This window comes from Xiphias gladius, chromosome 20 (assembly GCF_016859285.1).
Source record: "Xiphias gladius isolate SHS-SW01 ecotype Sanya breed wild chromosome 20, ASM1685928v1, whole genome shotgun sequence".
Lineage (NCBI taxonomy): Eukaryota > Metazoa > Chordata > Actinopteri > Istiophoriformes > Xiphiidae > Xiphias > Xiphias gladius.
The window spans coordinates 3,399,366-3,416,367 of NC_053419.1; the positions used below are offsets into that span (position 1 = coordinate 3,399,366).

Here is a 17,002-nt window from a genome sequence, read left to right on the forward strand (position 1 = left end):
GGCCTCATTTTATTAAAATGCAAATCAGCAGGCCGGTGTGTCTGTGTCTCCGTGTATGTGTGTGTGTGACGGTTATTCTGGGATGGAGGCCAAACGGCTGTAAAATAGGACAAGAATGTGAATTATGTGTTTTCCTGGGGGCTTTTTTTCAAACACACTCATGCTTTTATTTTGTACTGTATTTAGATGAGTGTTAGCACCGTTCTCCGTGGCTGACCAAACAACAGCTTGATGTCTGGCTGTCTATCGGTTTGACAGTGTCTTTGTATTTCAGGCTCTGTGTATTTCACAATATGCCTTAATTTTTCTGTCCTTTTCTTTAATTCCTCCCCCTTTCAGTCTGTCCCTTTTTTTGTCTCTCGCTACATATCCAAGTATTATCTCTCTTTGTTGTCTGTCTCTCACTCTCTGTCCATATATATATACTATAATATATTTCACCCTCAGCTTGTTTATCACCAGTGCGGTACAGTTCTTGGGGCTCTGAGCTGGGGTCAGAGGTCACAGTGAAGATTTCCGTTAATCCAGGCAGTTCAACTCAGGTTAAACATTGTTAATGAGTTTTAATCTGAAGGTCTCATGACTGGTATCAAATTGTATGTGTGCACTAACATTACTAGGGGCACACATTCAAAATGAAGGTGAACAGTAAAGCTGTAACCCAAACGCCCCTCTGTGAACATCTACCGCTACCGGGTCAACTTTGATGTATTCTTCTTACCGTAACTGTGCATAATAAAATATAACGGACAGTTTAGGTGTGTTCACCTTTGTGTCCACTTCCAATTAAATGGTTTTAATACCTAGCTTATCTATGATTGTGTTATGACTGAACCCAAATTAAATCTGAACCCATGTAGACCGGAACAGACCTCAGTCCAGAAAAACAGTGTTTTTCAGTAAATATCTCCAATTCCTTTGAAGCTCCTGGGAAAGCCTCTGGCAGGTTTTTCAGCTGGTCCATTCAAAACTTCCAGTGGATGATTCATTTACATGAAATTATTGGCATCCCAGAATGTTAAGTACAGAATTTAGAATATCTTCAGAAATAAATCCAAATTAACCAATTTTGTATAATCAGAATATTTCATAAAATGTCCAAATTTACTGAACAACAACAAAAAAAATGCTTTCATATAGTGAAATAAAAAATACAGACATAAAAATATGCTCGACACAGTTATTGGCCCCTTTAGATAAATTTAAATTAGTCCCTCAAACCAAATAAATATATAATGGTTTTACTGCATAAAAAGGGGCTGATTGTTTCAAGTTTCTTTTTCACAATAGCGAAGACAAGAGATCAGTCTGAGAGCATCAGACAAGCTATCATCAAAAAAATAGTACAATTCCAAAGGCTACAAGGCTGTCAGCAAAAATCTTGAAGTCCCTGTTTCAACAGTTCAAAACGTTATTAAGAGTTTTCTCAGTCATTAAAACTGTTAAGACGCTTCCAGGACGTGGTGTTAAGAAGAAACTCAATGAAGGAAGTCTGCAAAGGTTGATGAGGATTGTGGAAAAAACACCATGCATGACATCTAAAGAGCTTCAGGCTGACCTGGAGCAATCTGGATTGGTGGTTTCAGCCTGTACCATACGCCGTACACTAAACCAAGTAGGGCTCCATGGGCGAAGGCCAAGGAGGACACCACTGTTGAAAGAAAGGTATAAAAAGGCAAAACTAATGTTTGCAAAAACTTTCATAGATGAGCCACAGGCTTTCTGGGATAATGTTCTATGGAAAGATGAAACCGAAGTAGAGCTCTTTCGGAATGCAGTGCTTCAGTTTGTTTATAGGCAACGAAATGAAGCCCATAAGGAAAAGAACAGCTTACTTCCAGTAAAACATGGTTAGGTTGTATCAAGCTGTCGGGCTGCTGTGCCGCCTCTGGTACTGGAGGCACTGAATGTACCAAAGGAATGATGAAATCTGAAGATTACCAAGGCAAGATTGGGTGACTGGAGGAAGAGGAGGAGCAGCAGAAACTACCAGCAGACAGGTGCAAGAAGCTTCTAGATGGCTACAAAATACATTTAGAGGCTGTCATTGTGTCCAAAGGTTCCACTACTAAATATTAGTGAAGGGAGCCAATAACTGTGTCTGGGGTACATTTTGTGTTTGTATTATTTCACTATCATGTAAGTTTAAGTTTTTTTATTTTCCTTTGTTCAGTAAATTAGGTCATTTTATTAAAATATTCTGATTATACAAAATGGGTTAATTTGCATTTATTTCTGAATTCTTCTAAATTCTGTACTGAAAAGTCAGAGGTGCCAATCATTTCAACCACGTGTAAGCATTGATCGATGTTTTCAGAACCCCCGAAACCTGAGACAATAGATGAGAACCCTACCTAGTTAGACTCAATATAATTTGGACCTGGTCTGACTTAGATCCAGAGTGGAGTCTAAGATACTAGGGACTGAGACCTATGAAGACTTCTAGAGTAAAGATGTAACACGTTTTGCTCAAATTAGTTTGTTTAGGGCTCCTGTCAGGTCCATTCAAATGTAAGCACAGTCCAAAGACCTGTAGCACTCCTGGAATTGAGGGGGACTAGAGGAAAGAATGGACCTGAGACTCGGTTCTGGTCTGCTCCTCAGGCTTTCAGAGGGTTATGCCCTGAAACCCTCTGCGGTGCTAAACCGGGTGTAGCAGGGGAGCTGCTGAGGAAAATGTCATCATAACCGAGATGAATGATGCATTAAAAACTAATAAGCGCCTGGCCAGAAAAAAGACAAGAGGGTGCAGACATGCACTGTGAACTGTATATTGAACTGTATATTGTTTTTTGAAGTATGTGGGGTTTTTTTCTAGTTGCGTGTGCAAAGATCTCTTAACAAGTGGGGGCTGGGCACCAGAATACCATGTTTAAAAATATTCACTACAATGTTTCCTGATCAAATGGTGACAAGCTATTGTATGTTTTGGGAAAACATCTTTCCCATTTGGAAATTCAACATGAATGCACTGAAAGGCACTGAAATAATGAAACATGTATTTGTCACCGATTATAAGGATGTAATTTCTCTCCATACGTGTCGTACACCACCAGTGTATCATGTCCTTTAGTTCTACTCAGCCTGTGACAACTGGAGAAGTTTCGTCAAGTACGAGAAAGTAATATTTATAATGTCTTAGGGTTGTCATCAGGGTGATCTCTTTTTTATTTTTTTTTATTTTGCCTTCATTAGATAGTGATAGTGACAGTGCTGAGACAGACAGGACACTTGGGGATAGAGTGAGGGGTAAGACACACGGCAATGGCATCTGTCTTGACCACTACCCCAGCAGCGCATCCCTGCCTCTTTGATTTTTGGACTTTTCTCAAGATTTTGCTCGTGTTGTGGAGAAATAGCTGAAATATTCACCTCCAACTATCCTTCAGATGAAACAATGTAAAAGGAAGAACTCGCACTTCTACTCTATAGAAATTCAGTAATAGAGTACTTTTTCTCAGCAAAGCCCCCCACCACTGTCTGAGGATATTCTCCAAAATCACACACAGTCTTTATTGATTAGAGGAGGTATGTTGTTTCAGTCACGGTATGAACAGGCTGAGTCGCTCTGTTTGGATATCTGTGTCTGCAGGATAATGAATTTCAGCTGGAATACCAAAGTCACTGACACACACACACACACACACACACACACACACACACACACACACACACACACACACACACACACACACACACACACACACACACACACAGTTACTGAGTGATTCAGCGGGCCTTATTTGGGTATATTTATTCCTGAAAAAGGCAAACAGTGCAGGCATGTGATTGCTCTACAGAGCCGAGGAATGGTTTATATTTTAACAGTTTTTCTTTCACAGCTCTGAGAGGATATTTAATTTCCGTCACATCAGCGCAGCCCATTAGACACGACTCACATTTGTGTTACTTTTTTGTTTTGTGTTCTTATTTACATGTCAACAGTAATGTTGATGCATTTGAAAACCCATCTTTGTCTGTAAGAGGCCTTGGCCTTGCACTAAGCTGCTATTTGTAGTCATTGATTTCAGTTTGGTTGTTTTATATTTTGCCAATGTATTTCATTAAATGTTGTTGGGTTCTGCCCCCTCGGGGCCACCATATATAGGTGATTAAAGTCACTCAGTACATAAAATAAATGAGCATGAACACTTTTTGCCTGAGCACCTTTCAGATAATGGAGCTGCAGTGTGTGAGCCAAAACACGTGAAGCTTTTGTTGAAAAGTTACGCATGTTGTAATTCAGAGGATCGGACACACCCTGCGAAAAATACTTGGCAGTTGTTTTAACATTCGAAGAGTCCCAGATGGGCGGGGTTTAAAATTTCAGAACAGTGCTAGATACTTTTGTTGATCACAGGACAGTATGTGAAAACAGCTATTAAATAAAGGTACTTTTTGGTTGTTGTATTTCATCCCTCATGATGACCCTGACCACTCCCGGGTTAAGTAACTTGCTTTGTGTAGTTATCTACAGGTTTATGAGGGACGTTGCTAGTCAGATTTTGAGCTAACCGGTCAGATTCATCTTTGCCAGTTACTGGAACCAGCAAATCTGAATTTGGAAAAGAAAGGGTGGACATTGTGAGGACCTTTCAATCAAGGTAAACATGTCTCCAAACACAACTCTAAATAAACCTTTCTTAAGCCTTAGTATCTCCTTCACAGAGCAATGACTATGCACTCAGACTCACATCAGAAGCGGGATTATCTCCCGGGAGCTGAATTCCATGCATAAACACTGTATTGATTTTGTATTTGTATAGAGATGTTGAGGTTTTTCTCATTCACTTCAATACAGAAAAAAAGTTTTCTTGAAACAGCATCTAGTATCCACGACAGGAACTGCATCTTATTGCTCTTACATGCTGAACTCCCCATTTAGTACCTACCTGCTACCAAATAGTAGCTTGGCTCTCACAAGCTGCTACTTTTTTTCTTCTTGTCCCAGGTTAAGCTTTCTAGACCTGGACCCCTGCATTATTCCCTCAAATTTAAACTTATGAATGTAACCTTGTACTCCATCTCCACTGGGTAACAAATTATCTGTATGTAGAAGTCATTCAAAACCATTCTTATCTTGATTCCGGTGTGCATTGTTATTGGCTCTCAATATGCAAATTAGATAGGCAGTCAATAAACATGGCACATTTCATGTAAAGGTAAAGCGATGTGGGATACTCTCAAGGGAGGTCTATTAGAGAGACGGAGACAGCTGGAGGCTTTTGTAGGCCACTTTTTTGTATTGCCCTGCTAACTAAGTTAACCTTACGTATATTGTAAGAAGGTAATCAGAACCAGTGGAAAAGTTGGTAGCATTAGTGCTTAACATGGTTTTCCTGAGCTATCCACATAAAGATCACCTGTTAATACTAGGTTGAAAATGGGGTCTTATTACTGAACTTGTGTCATATGCTCAGGCTTAAAGTCCCCAGTGTCAGTAATCACGATGATTGAAGTCCATGTTCAGAACGACAACAGCACTGCATCAAAAATGCCAGCTCTTCCTTCATTTCAGTGAGACCACTGCACTGAAAAAGTTTACTCTGGGCAAGTTTGGCACAGCACAGTGCGCTGGCCAATTAAATCTAGTCATTGTACTAACCTGTTGCTTACCACACTAGCATCAAGATGGAGAAAACGCTTACTGCTACCGTGATCAACTCTCAAGGGTTGAACAAACTAGCTTCAAAGTATGCATGACAGTTGAAAGTCCTAAAGGAGATAGTGGCTAGTAGCTTCCTGGCATCTGTTGCTAAAAAAAAAAAAAAAAAGATTACCGGTAGCAACAGAGCAGCTCATGCTAATTGCACTGTCTGACTTCACTGTGCACCAAATGAGAATCAAAGCCACAGCAGAAAACCTTTTCAGCGCCATTGCACAATCAATTCATCCACTACACACAGTGAATGTCCTGGAATCCAGTCTGAGCCGGTGACGTTTGTGCAGAGACATTTTGACGACCAACCCAGGATTTGATTGACCTTATCTCATAGAGAACAAGACAATGTGACCTTAAGAAGGACAAAACACACACACCACACACTGTGATAAATGGACAGATGCAGACTTACACTCTGGTACTGCAGCACACACACGGCACTGACAGGCTGCTAAGAGGCATCATTGGCAGCACTGATAAAGCCATGGGGTCATGCTGATATATACAGTATGTGTGTGTGTGTGTGTGTATGTGTGTATATGTGTGTGTGTGTGTGTGTGTGTGTGTGTGTGTGTGTATGTGTGTATCTAAGTGGGAGTTTCAGTTGAATCATCAGCATGTGTTACTGTGATTCTTGCTTTTACTGTTTACTTTTCACTGAACTATCAAAAAATAAAAGAAAAAACACTCAATTGACTTTTTGCTTAGTCCTACCCTCCTTGGTTAGTCTTGCTGTGCAGTAGAGTTTTAACCTAGCACTGTACCTCTACAGTTAACAGTGATAACTGTGGTCGATTTACCAGTTAGTCATTTTTGAAACTGTGGATCTTTGATTTCAGCAGGTTCTCAATTCTAGGCAGTGACCGTCAACTTTGGCAGCTGAAATGACAACGACAGCTATCGCTGATAGGTTTTATTAGCTCTAGCTAGCTAGCTAATTAATGTCGACTCCACGAGTTGGTTGGAAACTCTGTCGTGTTCCAGGAAATAAGTTTGCATCCACCTGGTTGATGATCCATTTACAGTATCGGACACAGAAATAAAGTAACAGCATTGATCTTCTTTTGCAGTTTAGAGCCTGTTAGTCCTAGTATTATAGCATATGTCCGTACATGAGTTACATGAAAACTCACAGTTTTACAATGAAAAAAGAAAAAAACTGTTAAATCCATTGTTTACACGTTTTTTTTTTAAGAAATGGATTTTGTTTTTAGAAAGGAGCAAGCCATCTTCAGCATGAGGAGTTGTTAAAGAAAAAAAGCTCAAAAGAATAATAGAGAGAGACAGGAATTAAAATAACAAAGCTACCAGGCAAACAGCCAAGACCTTTCCCTACAGTGACGCGCTAAATAACATATGCACACACACACCACAAGTGTTTCCAACCTTCCAGAACAATAGAAACCACGATAACAGCTGTCACAGCAAGTGTGACTTAACATGTTTCATCACTGTGTGTCCAGTACAGAGATAGGTCCAGAACATGTTTAGCCTAGCTTACAGTACCAGGGAGAGTCCAGCAGCTGACAGCATAAGAAAGTGCTACCTTAGTAAATCAGAAGCTAAATACACACACATAGCAGCCTCAAAATCATTAAGATCCGCACCACACATTTGCACTACCACATTTTCTGAGTAAATCTTAAATTCTTAGTAAAGTGTTTGTGTTAATGTGTCTGTGCAGGTAGAGGAGGGCGGTAAGGCGGACAGTTTGGAGCAGCCTCTGCTGGTGGGAGATGAAATTATCATCATCAATGATGTGGACCTGACTGGATACCGACAGGAGGCCGTTGCTCTGGTCAAAGGATCGTACAAGACTCTAAAGCTCACCATCCGCAGGTACAGACTCTGTGTGTGTGTGTGTGTGTGCGTGTGTCTGCATGGCCGAAAACTGAGGCCCAAAGCCTCTTTAAGACTTGACCCAAGTGAATCTGACTGATACTGCCAAATTTACTTTACCATTAGTTCAGGAAAGGCTGGTTCTTGGGTCAATGTTTAAGGTCAGGGGCAGGGTTGGGCAAGTAGTGGTTATGGTTATTATGGTAAATCTCCAGGAAATGAAAGCAGGTTTATCTCATGTCCCCAAAAGTGACCTAGATCAACATATACGTGTGTGTGTGTGTGTGTGTGTGTGTGTGTGTGTGTGTGTGTGTGTGTGTGTGTGTGTGTGTGTGTGTGTGTGTGTGTGTGAAAGAGAGAGAGAGAGAGAGCGAGAGAGATGATGTTTGACAAAGAAATATTTCTGGTTGATGGGTAATGATGAGCAGGAAATTTAGCAGCAATGGGATTTTTTTATTTTAGAAAATCATTTATTTATTAGAGACTCAATAATCACACACACACACACACACACACACACACACACACACACACACACACACACACACACACACACACACACACACACACTGACACAAGACTTACCACAGTGGGGGGAGGCATTCAGTTAGGATTATACTAACAATATTTTCATTTTATTCATGTGTTGATTTTCTTTAAGATGTAACTGATTTATCATTAAGTTTATAAATGATCAGAAACACAAACAAATGTCAATGTTATGATTTATTTTACAATTGCTGACTTTATACCATTCAGTGTTATTTTTACTTGGTAACTGAACTAAATATCAAAATTATTGGACAGGACAGAACTCTGCTGCACATCCTGGTTCATAGTCCAAATCAGAGCCGATTGTCTGTAATAAACATATACACACACAGAGAGACAGGCAAACACTAGCTGATTCATTACCTGGTATATGTCATCATTCATTATGCTGTCATTAGGAATTGGTGCATGCATTACATATGTAATTACAGAGAAAAAGCAAGCACAAATCTGTGAAAATCCTTAGAAATTCACCTCTTTCTTTTTCATTATATTGAAGCAGTGCACAGAAAGCTAGCTGAAGTAGCTCGTTGTTTATCTGTAGATCCGTTCACTGACGTCCTATATCAAATTGAACTCTTGTTTTTAGCTCTGGTTTCTAAGCCAAAACATTTTGAACCGACGCTCTCTCAGCTCCATTAACCTGCACTAACTGTTAGCTAGCTAATTAGCCATTAACTTCATTTAGCATTAAAATGCTAAGGCTAGCTTCTGCAAAATCCTAACTATACTTGATTAATCTTCATTAAAAGATTTCAACCTTATTTTACAGTTATTGGCACATGACCTGTTGTTTTTCATTTATTTCATGTGCAAAAAGTACAATGGCCAAGCTACAGTATGTGATTAACATTTCAGTCTGCAATAGAATCAGCAGATCACAGTAAAAATAGCTTATAAGGTATAAGATATTCATCCACACGTTTATTTATATCATATGCAAACAACTCCAGTAGTAAACTATTTTAATTAATATTCTTCAGTTTTGCTTAGTTTAAGCTGACTTAACTAGGGAGTTAGCTAATGTTAGCTAGCAAATATCAGCTAACAAACATAAGCTAACAAGTTATAAATCTCATCTGGTTAGCGACAGAGTTCTGGCGTTTAAGGGAGGAGGTCTATAGAAAAAAACGTTGGCATAATTTGCCACTGTTGATAATGGCCACAGACTCTATTGGACAGGCAGGTATTAGTCTCCTCTGGTGAGATTTTAGTTATTATTTTACTATATGTGAGTTGTGAGTGCAGTTTAGTTTATTAAATAAAAAAGGGTACTAGGATGGAACAATGAGGGAGCAACACTGGTGATGTTACAGTATACACACAAGTCATAGATACACATAGATGCCGCATCCATTTCCTGTACTTTGTATGAAGTCAGTTGATAGATAAAAACTATTCCAGGCATTACTTTGAAAGCATCCTCACTTTACTTTTAGCGACTAAAACTTTTACAGTGTTTTTTTTAATTGTGTGACTCAAAATGTAAATGAGGAAAATGTGAATATCTCACAATAAATATAGTATACAGAATTATGAAGCCTGCCAAGAATAATATTATAAAATAATAATAATAACAATTCAGTGAGTTATGGTGATTTTAACTGTGTATAGATGCATACATTAGAAGGCATTGCTTCACCATACCAATATGGCAGCTGCATTGATGCATCGCCACAATAAACATCAGGGGCCAATAAAAAATCTACGTGTATATACATGTATATATGCACGCTAATGCTACCTTTTCTCAGCCATTTTAGTTAGCATTCTTCTCAGGTGTTAGCAACAGCATGGTAAGCTATGCACTGTAGTTAGCTAACAAGTGGACACCAAACTATTCAATCAGAAATGGATGCACTGGGTGTTTAGGAACACATTCAATAATTTGAGAGTGAGGGGAAGTGAGGGACATCTCCAATATGTCTGCCAGAGGTTGTGCCATGTCATCTCTCTTAGTATTCACATTGATGTCTTGCCAGGTACAAAGCCAGCTATGTATTTGGGTTTGGGGTGTGACTGCTAGTAAGGCTACTGTTGCTACTGGTGGCTTTTATTTACTGGAAGACGCGTGAGAGGCATGACACAATACAGGACTTTAGACTTTAGACACAAACACACACACAGTAGGACAGGTGTAGAAGAAAACATGGCCTTGTGGGAAGGCGTGGCAAGGACGGAAGGCGTGAGAATTTATGCTCCAGACGGGCAGAGAGCAGTGGTGTGTGTTTTGGTCTGATTGGGTTCCTGTAGGGATCTGAGGGGGAACTGTGAAAGATCGGCTGTTCTCAGGTCTGTTTTTATTAAAGTAGATATACAACATAGTCTATTAAATTCCGGTGCGAATATTCTATTCTGTTCTAATGAGCTTGTCCTGATTCACACTAGAAGGTTAGAACAGTGAACCTTGCTTTATATGTTGTGACAATGTGCAGTGGACTGTGCAGCCGGTCAAACTCTGCAGCTGCATACCTGAGCCACATTCACCTTTGGACCATAGTGTCCTGCCAGTGAACTCCTTATCCCTTGAGCACTTGTGTCCAGGAAAGGCAGAGAACTGTTGAAAGCTCTAGATGCTCTTCTACTTTCTGCTGATTCCCTGACTGCAGAAAGCCAACAAGACTGTGATTTTAGTACTGTTGCGCACACTGGACGTGTCATACAGGCAGAAGACACCAAGGTACAGTAGCCTGTATCCGCTGATCTGACAAAACAAATGTAATCAAATGGAATCTTTTTTGCAGAGTTGACGCCTGTCGACGCTGAGAGAAGCTACTGGTTCCAGAAGAATTTTTTCCCACTCCAAATTTCCACTTCAAACTTGTCTTTTAATGATCGTTCAATGTTCCTCAACATAAAAACAGTCTCCTGAATAATGTAACCATACTATGAGTTATGCTATGACCATTAGTTCGAATAATTTGAACTTTGTTTATGAGAAATCATGTTTATTTTTTCAGTTCATCTCAGTATAGTACGGTGGATGGCTCTTAATATTAATAACCAGGAGCCTCAGAGAAGAAACCAGAGGAGTGAATCACAGCTGGAGCAAATTCAGAATGCTTCATCTTTGCAGTTGGGAACACAACACCACATTGTAGTTACGGAATTCATAAACTGATCCATAATTTGAAAGTGAGCTGATTTAAACTGCTTCGGGGTTCTATAATTGGTAGTCGTTAGCTTCAGCTCGCTGTTTGCAATACACAAAACAGGATTGCAGGCTCTTTGATTGGATAGTTGACTCCACTACTTAACTTTTTATGTCCACTGGCTTGTAGCTTTGGCTTTTTATTACAGAACCAGAGATTTCCATCCAAGCCTTTCATCTAACATTGTCAATGAGAAAATTAACCCAACTGACTTTGATCAAAATGACTCCTTCAACAAGATACAATATGTAAATCAGACAGCTTTGAAGTCGTTGGAAGGTGTATTTTGTCTCTCTTGGTGTAGCTAGGCTGGCAGTTCTCCCTTGCTTCTAGGCTTTCTGCTCAGCTAAGCTAAACACATTCTGGACCTTTCCTGTACTGGAAGCACAGAGATGAAACTGATATCCATATTCTTGTGTGACTGTGGGGAGGACAGAGGATTGTCAGACTGAATCTTTAACAGTCGGGGCTTCGGTGATGAGTTGCGCTTGTCCTTAAAAGGGAACGTCTCTACATTTTCTCTGTCGTATTCTTCTCTTTCTTCCATTCCTCCTAGAACCTTTCCATCAGATCTCCTCTGAGCAGCTCAGTAACAGTCTTTCAGGGACAATAAAGATTTATTGTCCCTATGTGTGTGTGTGTGTGTTTGTGTGTGTGTTTGAGAGAGAGAGAGAGAGAGACAGAGAGGGAGAATACTCTATTCAGCCGTTATTATAAAAGTGTGTGTATGACATTGGCAGGTGTTTGGATGTACTGTTTGCGTGACTTTCTGTGGCAAGTGTGAGCTGGTTTTACAGTTGGCTGTGTGTGTGTCTGTGTGTGTGTGCGTGTGTCTGTGTGTGAGAGAGACAGAGAGGGAGATTACTCCATTCAGCAGGTGTTATAAAAGTATGTGTATGACTTTGGCAGGTGTTTGAATGTACTGTGTGTGTGAGTTTCTGTGGCAGGTGTGAGCTGGTTTTATAGTTGGCTGTGTGTGTGTGTGTGTGTGTGTGTGTGTGTGTGTGTGTGTGTGTGTGTGTGTCCTCCATCCTCTGTGTCAATTTGACAAAAGGTGTGTGATGACACCAGGCGCACCTGTCAGACACCGCCTCGCTCACCACACCTGTCTGTCTGTCCATCCGACTCTCTCTCTCCCTGTCTCTTCCATACCTGCTGCACTCCCTATGATTGGTACGTTCAGGTGAGCCCTGATTGGTTGAGAACAAATAAGTGAAACGAATGAGCGAGTGAAACACAGAGCCACAGACAGTCAGAGAGAGATAACCATGCCGTTAGTGTGCTCACAACAAGCTGAAAACAAACCTGAGTGTTTTCCGAGGAGCTGCCAATCAGAGCTGTAAGTGTGTGGAAGTGTGTGTCCATATTTTTAGGGGTGTTTTGTGTGTTTCTCATATGGATCAAGAACAAATTAAACAAAAGTCAAGGTGGGTGTTGTGACTTTAGAAACTTTACCATATCACTATAAATATTAATTTTGTGATATAAAATTACATATATTATGACTTCATTTCAATTTACTTTCTTTTTTTAATTATTATTATTGTCTGATCATCTGACCAACCTGGGCCCTGATTTCTTTTTAGTAATGTCACTGTGTTCCCATGTCACAGCTATTAACTTGATACACTGTACCAAGAATGTTATTATTACTGATAAAATGGTTGACTAAACTACAAAAATAAGACCCAGGTTGCAATAATTCAAAATTATCCTTTAATTATTCCTGAAAGTGCAACTGTTTAGAGGTGTCAAAACCAAAACGTAACATTCATAACCAGTAATCAGTCTGAAAAAAGAGATGTTCATATCCAGATTGATAAACTCAGAGCAAGTCTTGGCTGTGGACTTTTAATCCGCTGTAAATCAGATGTTCACTCCAGCTGATTCTGAGCACTGGAGATTGTGAGACAACACTTAACAATTTTTGACCGACAGACTTCAGCATGTCACACTCATTTCAGTCTGTTGGGTTTGGCTGAATGAAATCTGTAAAGGCCCCTGGGATGTTTAATCCAGAAAGGCACCAACCTGATAGTTTGTTACTGTTAACAATGCTGTGTGGTTCTGCTCTGTGGACATTTCCCAAATATTCTTCCTTGCTTACCTTCCTTAGCTATAAAACTGATATATAGGACAAAACACTGACCTTTGACCTGTGGGGGAATAATGCTGTTTTACCTGCTGCCCACAGTGTCCAATAAATATAGATTCCAATGATGGCTGTATTTGTCAGCTGAAATTAGAACTCATTTTTTTCAAAGACATCAGAATATATCCTTGTCGTGTGTTTTGACTTATGTATTTACTTGCTCAAAATTGTAATTACCAAGTAAAGGGAGTTAAGGTTTTTTTTTAAGAAAGATAGCTAACACAGGACAAACACAGCACTGAGTTTGAAGCAGCTGCTGATGACACTGTGGGTGTTAAAATTACATGAACGAAATGGAGCGTTTAGTAGGAATCAGTGCTAACATTAGCAAGCTAGGCTAACAAGCTCCCACTTTTTGAGCAGCAACTAGTTAGACTACATTACTAACTTTAACTTTCTGAATGAAATACAAACTTAACAGCTCAATGGACCCTTCCAAATTTTGATTGTCATAAAAGGGACAGGCGACTTACAGTCCAGACTGTAATTGATTGGATATTTACACATTCTTTGTTCCTCACGCTCTGAGCTTCTGCACATTCAATTTGAAATAAAATATTGGATACGACATTAAAGTGCAGAGTCTCAGCTTTAATTTGAGGTTTGTGTTGGTTTATGTCAATATTGAAAGAACTGTGTGGGAGATAGAGCCCTTTAAACACATAGTCCCCAAAGGGATTCAACAGTAATTGAACAGATCCACATGAAGTCAAACAAAATCATCATATTTTATATTTTGTGAAAAATCTTTTGCAGTCAATGATTGCATGAAATCTTTGACCCACAGACATCAGCAGACACTTTGTATCTTCCCTGGTGATGCTCTCCAAGAGCTTCACTGCAGCCTCCTTCAATTCTTGCTTCTTGTGGGGTCTCTCTGCCTTTAGTCTGGTCTTCACCAAGTGGACTGCTGCTAAGTCGGAATGAGGTCATGCAACTGACTCAGCCAGTCGACAATATTCCACTTCTTCACTCTTAAAAGCTCTTTGGTTGCTTTGGTCATATGTTTAGAATCGTTGTCCTGCTGAATGATGAAATGTTGTCCAGTGAGTTTTGATTTATTTGACTGAATCTGATCACACAGAATGCTCCTGTATACCTCTGCATTCATCCTGTAGCTTCTGTTAGCAGTGAAATCATCACATGTGCACCTGCTTTTTCACAAAGTACCCAGTTGTTGATTTTTGCAAACCAACTACCTTTGGTATCTCTTTGATAGATTTTTTTAGCCACATTATTATCTTCTTCACTGGAATGGTCACTTCTTTATTCCTCATACTGACAGACTACTCCACGTCTGGCAACCCTCAGTCAACTCTGAGCCACATGTGAACTAACAGTGAAACGTCACAGAGCTGCCCAAGAAACATTTAGTAGCCATGTGTACAATTACTTTTGAACCCTTAAACTTTGGGCCGTATGTGTTAAAAGGGCTATTTCTAGGCATGCAGAGTTCTTTTTATATTGATGTGAACCTACTCAAATTAAAGCTGAGACTTGGCACTCTAATGTAGTGTCCATTATTTTATTTCATATTGAGTGTGCTGACGCACAGAGTCTTTCGTACAATCAATAGCACACTACAGACGTTGACAGCACGTCTCCTAGGAACAACTGTTTTAATCACTTTGGAAAAATAGAAAAATATGGCCAATAGCTGCAGTATCAATATAGTTTAAACTGTGTTTCCTTACACAAAAATTGAGGCAAATTCATATTTCTATTTGACCTAAAAGGTATTTCTGAAAATATATTTAGTTTGATTTACCAGTGAAAATGTACATGTAGTTGGGCTTTTGAGCTGCTGGAATTTTTGCATCGAATAACAAGACTTTTCCATTTAATATCTGTATTTTTTGTGCACATGTGAGGGCCATCTGGTGTGTTGGGCCCCTAGGTGCACACCTAAGACTCTATAGATCAGACCAAATGTGAGCCAGTTCTAGCCCATAAGTGGCTGCTAGACCTGGACAGTTGTGGTTTTAGGGGGAGTTAGTTGCAACTATTTCTTGGCAAACAACGGATGGGTGCAATGACTTTCCAGAGTCTTGTCATCACAGTAAGGTTGCCAGGAAACAAGTTGAGACTCTGCACAGAAGTGCTGGGCAGATGGATATGCTGTTATTTGTCAAGAAATAGTTCCTGGAAGTGTCCCCCTAAAACAAAAAAATGTTGCATGGATTAAACAAATGAGACAGGCTACAGTGTGTTTTATAATTTTGGTTTAGTGGTATATGTTAGAACATTCACACAGCTCTGTACTTAAACCCACACACACGGGATTGATATTGATCATCTCATCTCACACTATAAAAGAAAATTAATAAGCGTATCTCCCCAAATGTTAAACCATTGCTTTAAATTCCAGTAGACAAATTATCTGACATCATAGGAAGCAGCCTGTCTTAAGATCAAATCCAGTGAAATTTGCTCTGCTAAGCGACAGACTGTGGATGATAGACGAAGCCCAACTGACCGCTGAAAGGTTTTTTTCATTAATGAACTTCCTTGTTGCATGTCTGTGTGTGTGTGTGTGTGTGTGTGTGTGTGTGTGTGTGTGTGTGTGTGTGTGTGTGTGTGTGTGTGTGTGTGTGTTTGTGTTTGTGTTTGTGTTTGTATGTGTGTGTGGATGGGGTGTGTGTTCCCAATGGAGCATGTGTGTTGAGGCTTTTTGTGTCTTCTTTTAATTGATACCTGACACTTGTGGCTTTTCTCATGAGTGAGGTAAGATTATCACCACTCCTTGTGTTGTGTGTGTGTGTGTGTGTGTGTGTGTGTGTGTGTGTGTGTGTGTGTGTGTGTGTGTGTGTGTGTGTGTGTGTGTGTGTGTGTGTGTGTGTGAATTCGTTACCTGTATTATTCCTTGCCTTGCATCTTGCAGCTGGTTTACCAGTGTTTTGTCGTCTAATTCCCAGTAAGCAGCAGTCTGCACTTCACTGGTGTTATGTTACACATGAAGAGGTACACGAGGCACCTGCTGGTCAAGAAGCAGTGTTTTAGTTGCAAAACCATTTTTGGCCACAGGGACAACAACACTACAAATTGCTGCAAGGAATATTTTGAGATTTTGAGAATAAAATAAAAACATTTTGAGAATAAGTCAAATTTTTAAGAAAGAGTCAAATATTATGAGATGTGTCTCAGAGAAAAAAAAATTATATCGTCAAAGTCATGAGAAAAAGTTCACGAGAATATGTCTTGAGAATATGTACATGAAAAAGCGATGATATTTAAAGAGTAAAGTCATAGTATTATGAGATTTTTCCATTTAATACTCAGTTTTAGTAATCAGGTGTTGTAAAGTTACGATTTCATTCTTACAATAGGTCTCTTTCACAGCAGACATTTTGACTTGTCATAGTAAGAAAAACATTAGGCGTTAATAATAACTTAAAAATGACTCATTCATTTCAGGTTTCCCAGTAAGCCTTGACAGTGACAGTTAGCCAGCATGAACAACACTTAAGCAGTTAAATGGAATTCAGCTGTCATGGAATTCTATTGTTTATGCCTGTGACATGCCATCATGGTAAAGGTCTATATTATATCATTCTGTCTTTCAAAATTATGTCTTTATTCTTGTAGTTTTATGACCTGGTGCCTCAAAATATTATGGCTCAAGGGTTGGCAAAGCCAGTCAACCAT

General features: G+C 39.6%; 1 protein-coding gene across 1 annotated transcript in view; it reads left to right on the forward strand.

The window, feature by feature from the left end:
• The window catches only part of shroom3 (shroom family member 3), a 71,763-nt gene that overhangs the window by 2,631 nt on the left and 52,130 nt on the right, over window positions 1-17,002 (forward strand). The window contains exon 2 of the mRNA XM_040158220.1: window positions 7,347-7,501. Within this exon, the coding sequence (XP_040014154.1) occupies window positions 7,347-7,501 (155 nt within the window). The remainder of the gene's footprint in view (window positions 1-7,346; window positions 7,502-17,002) is intronic.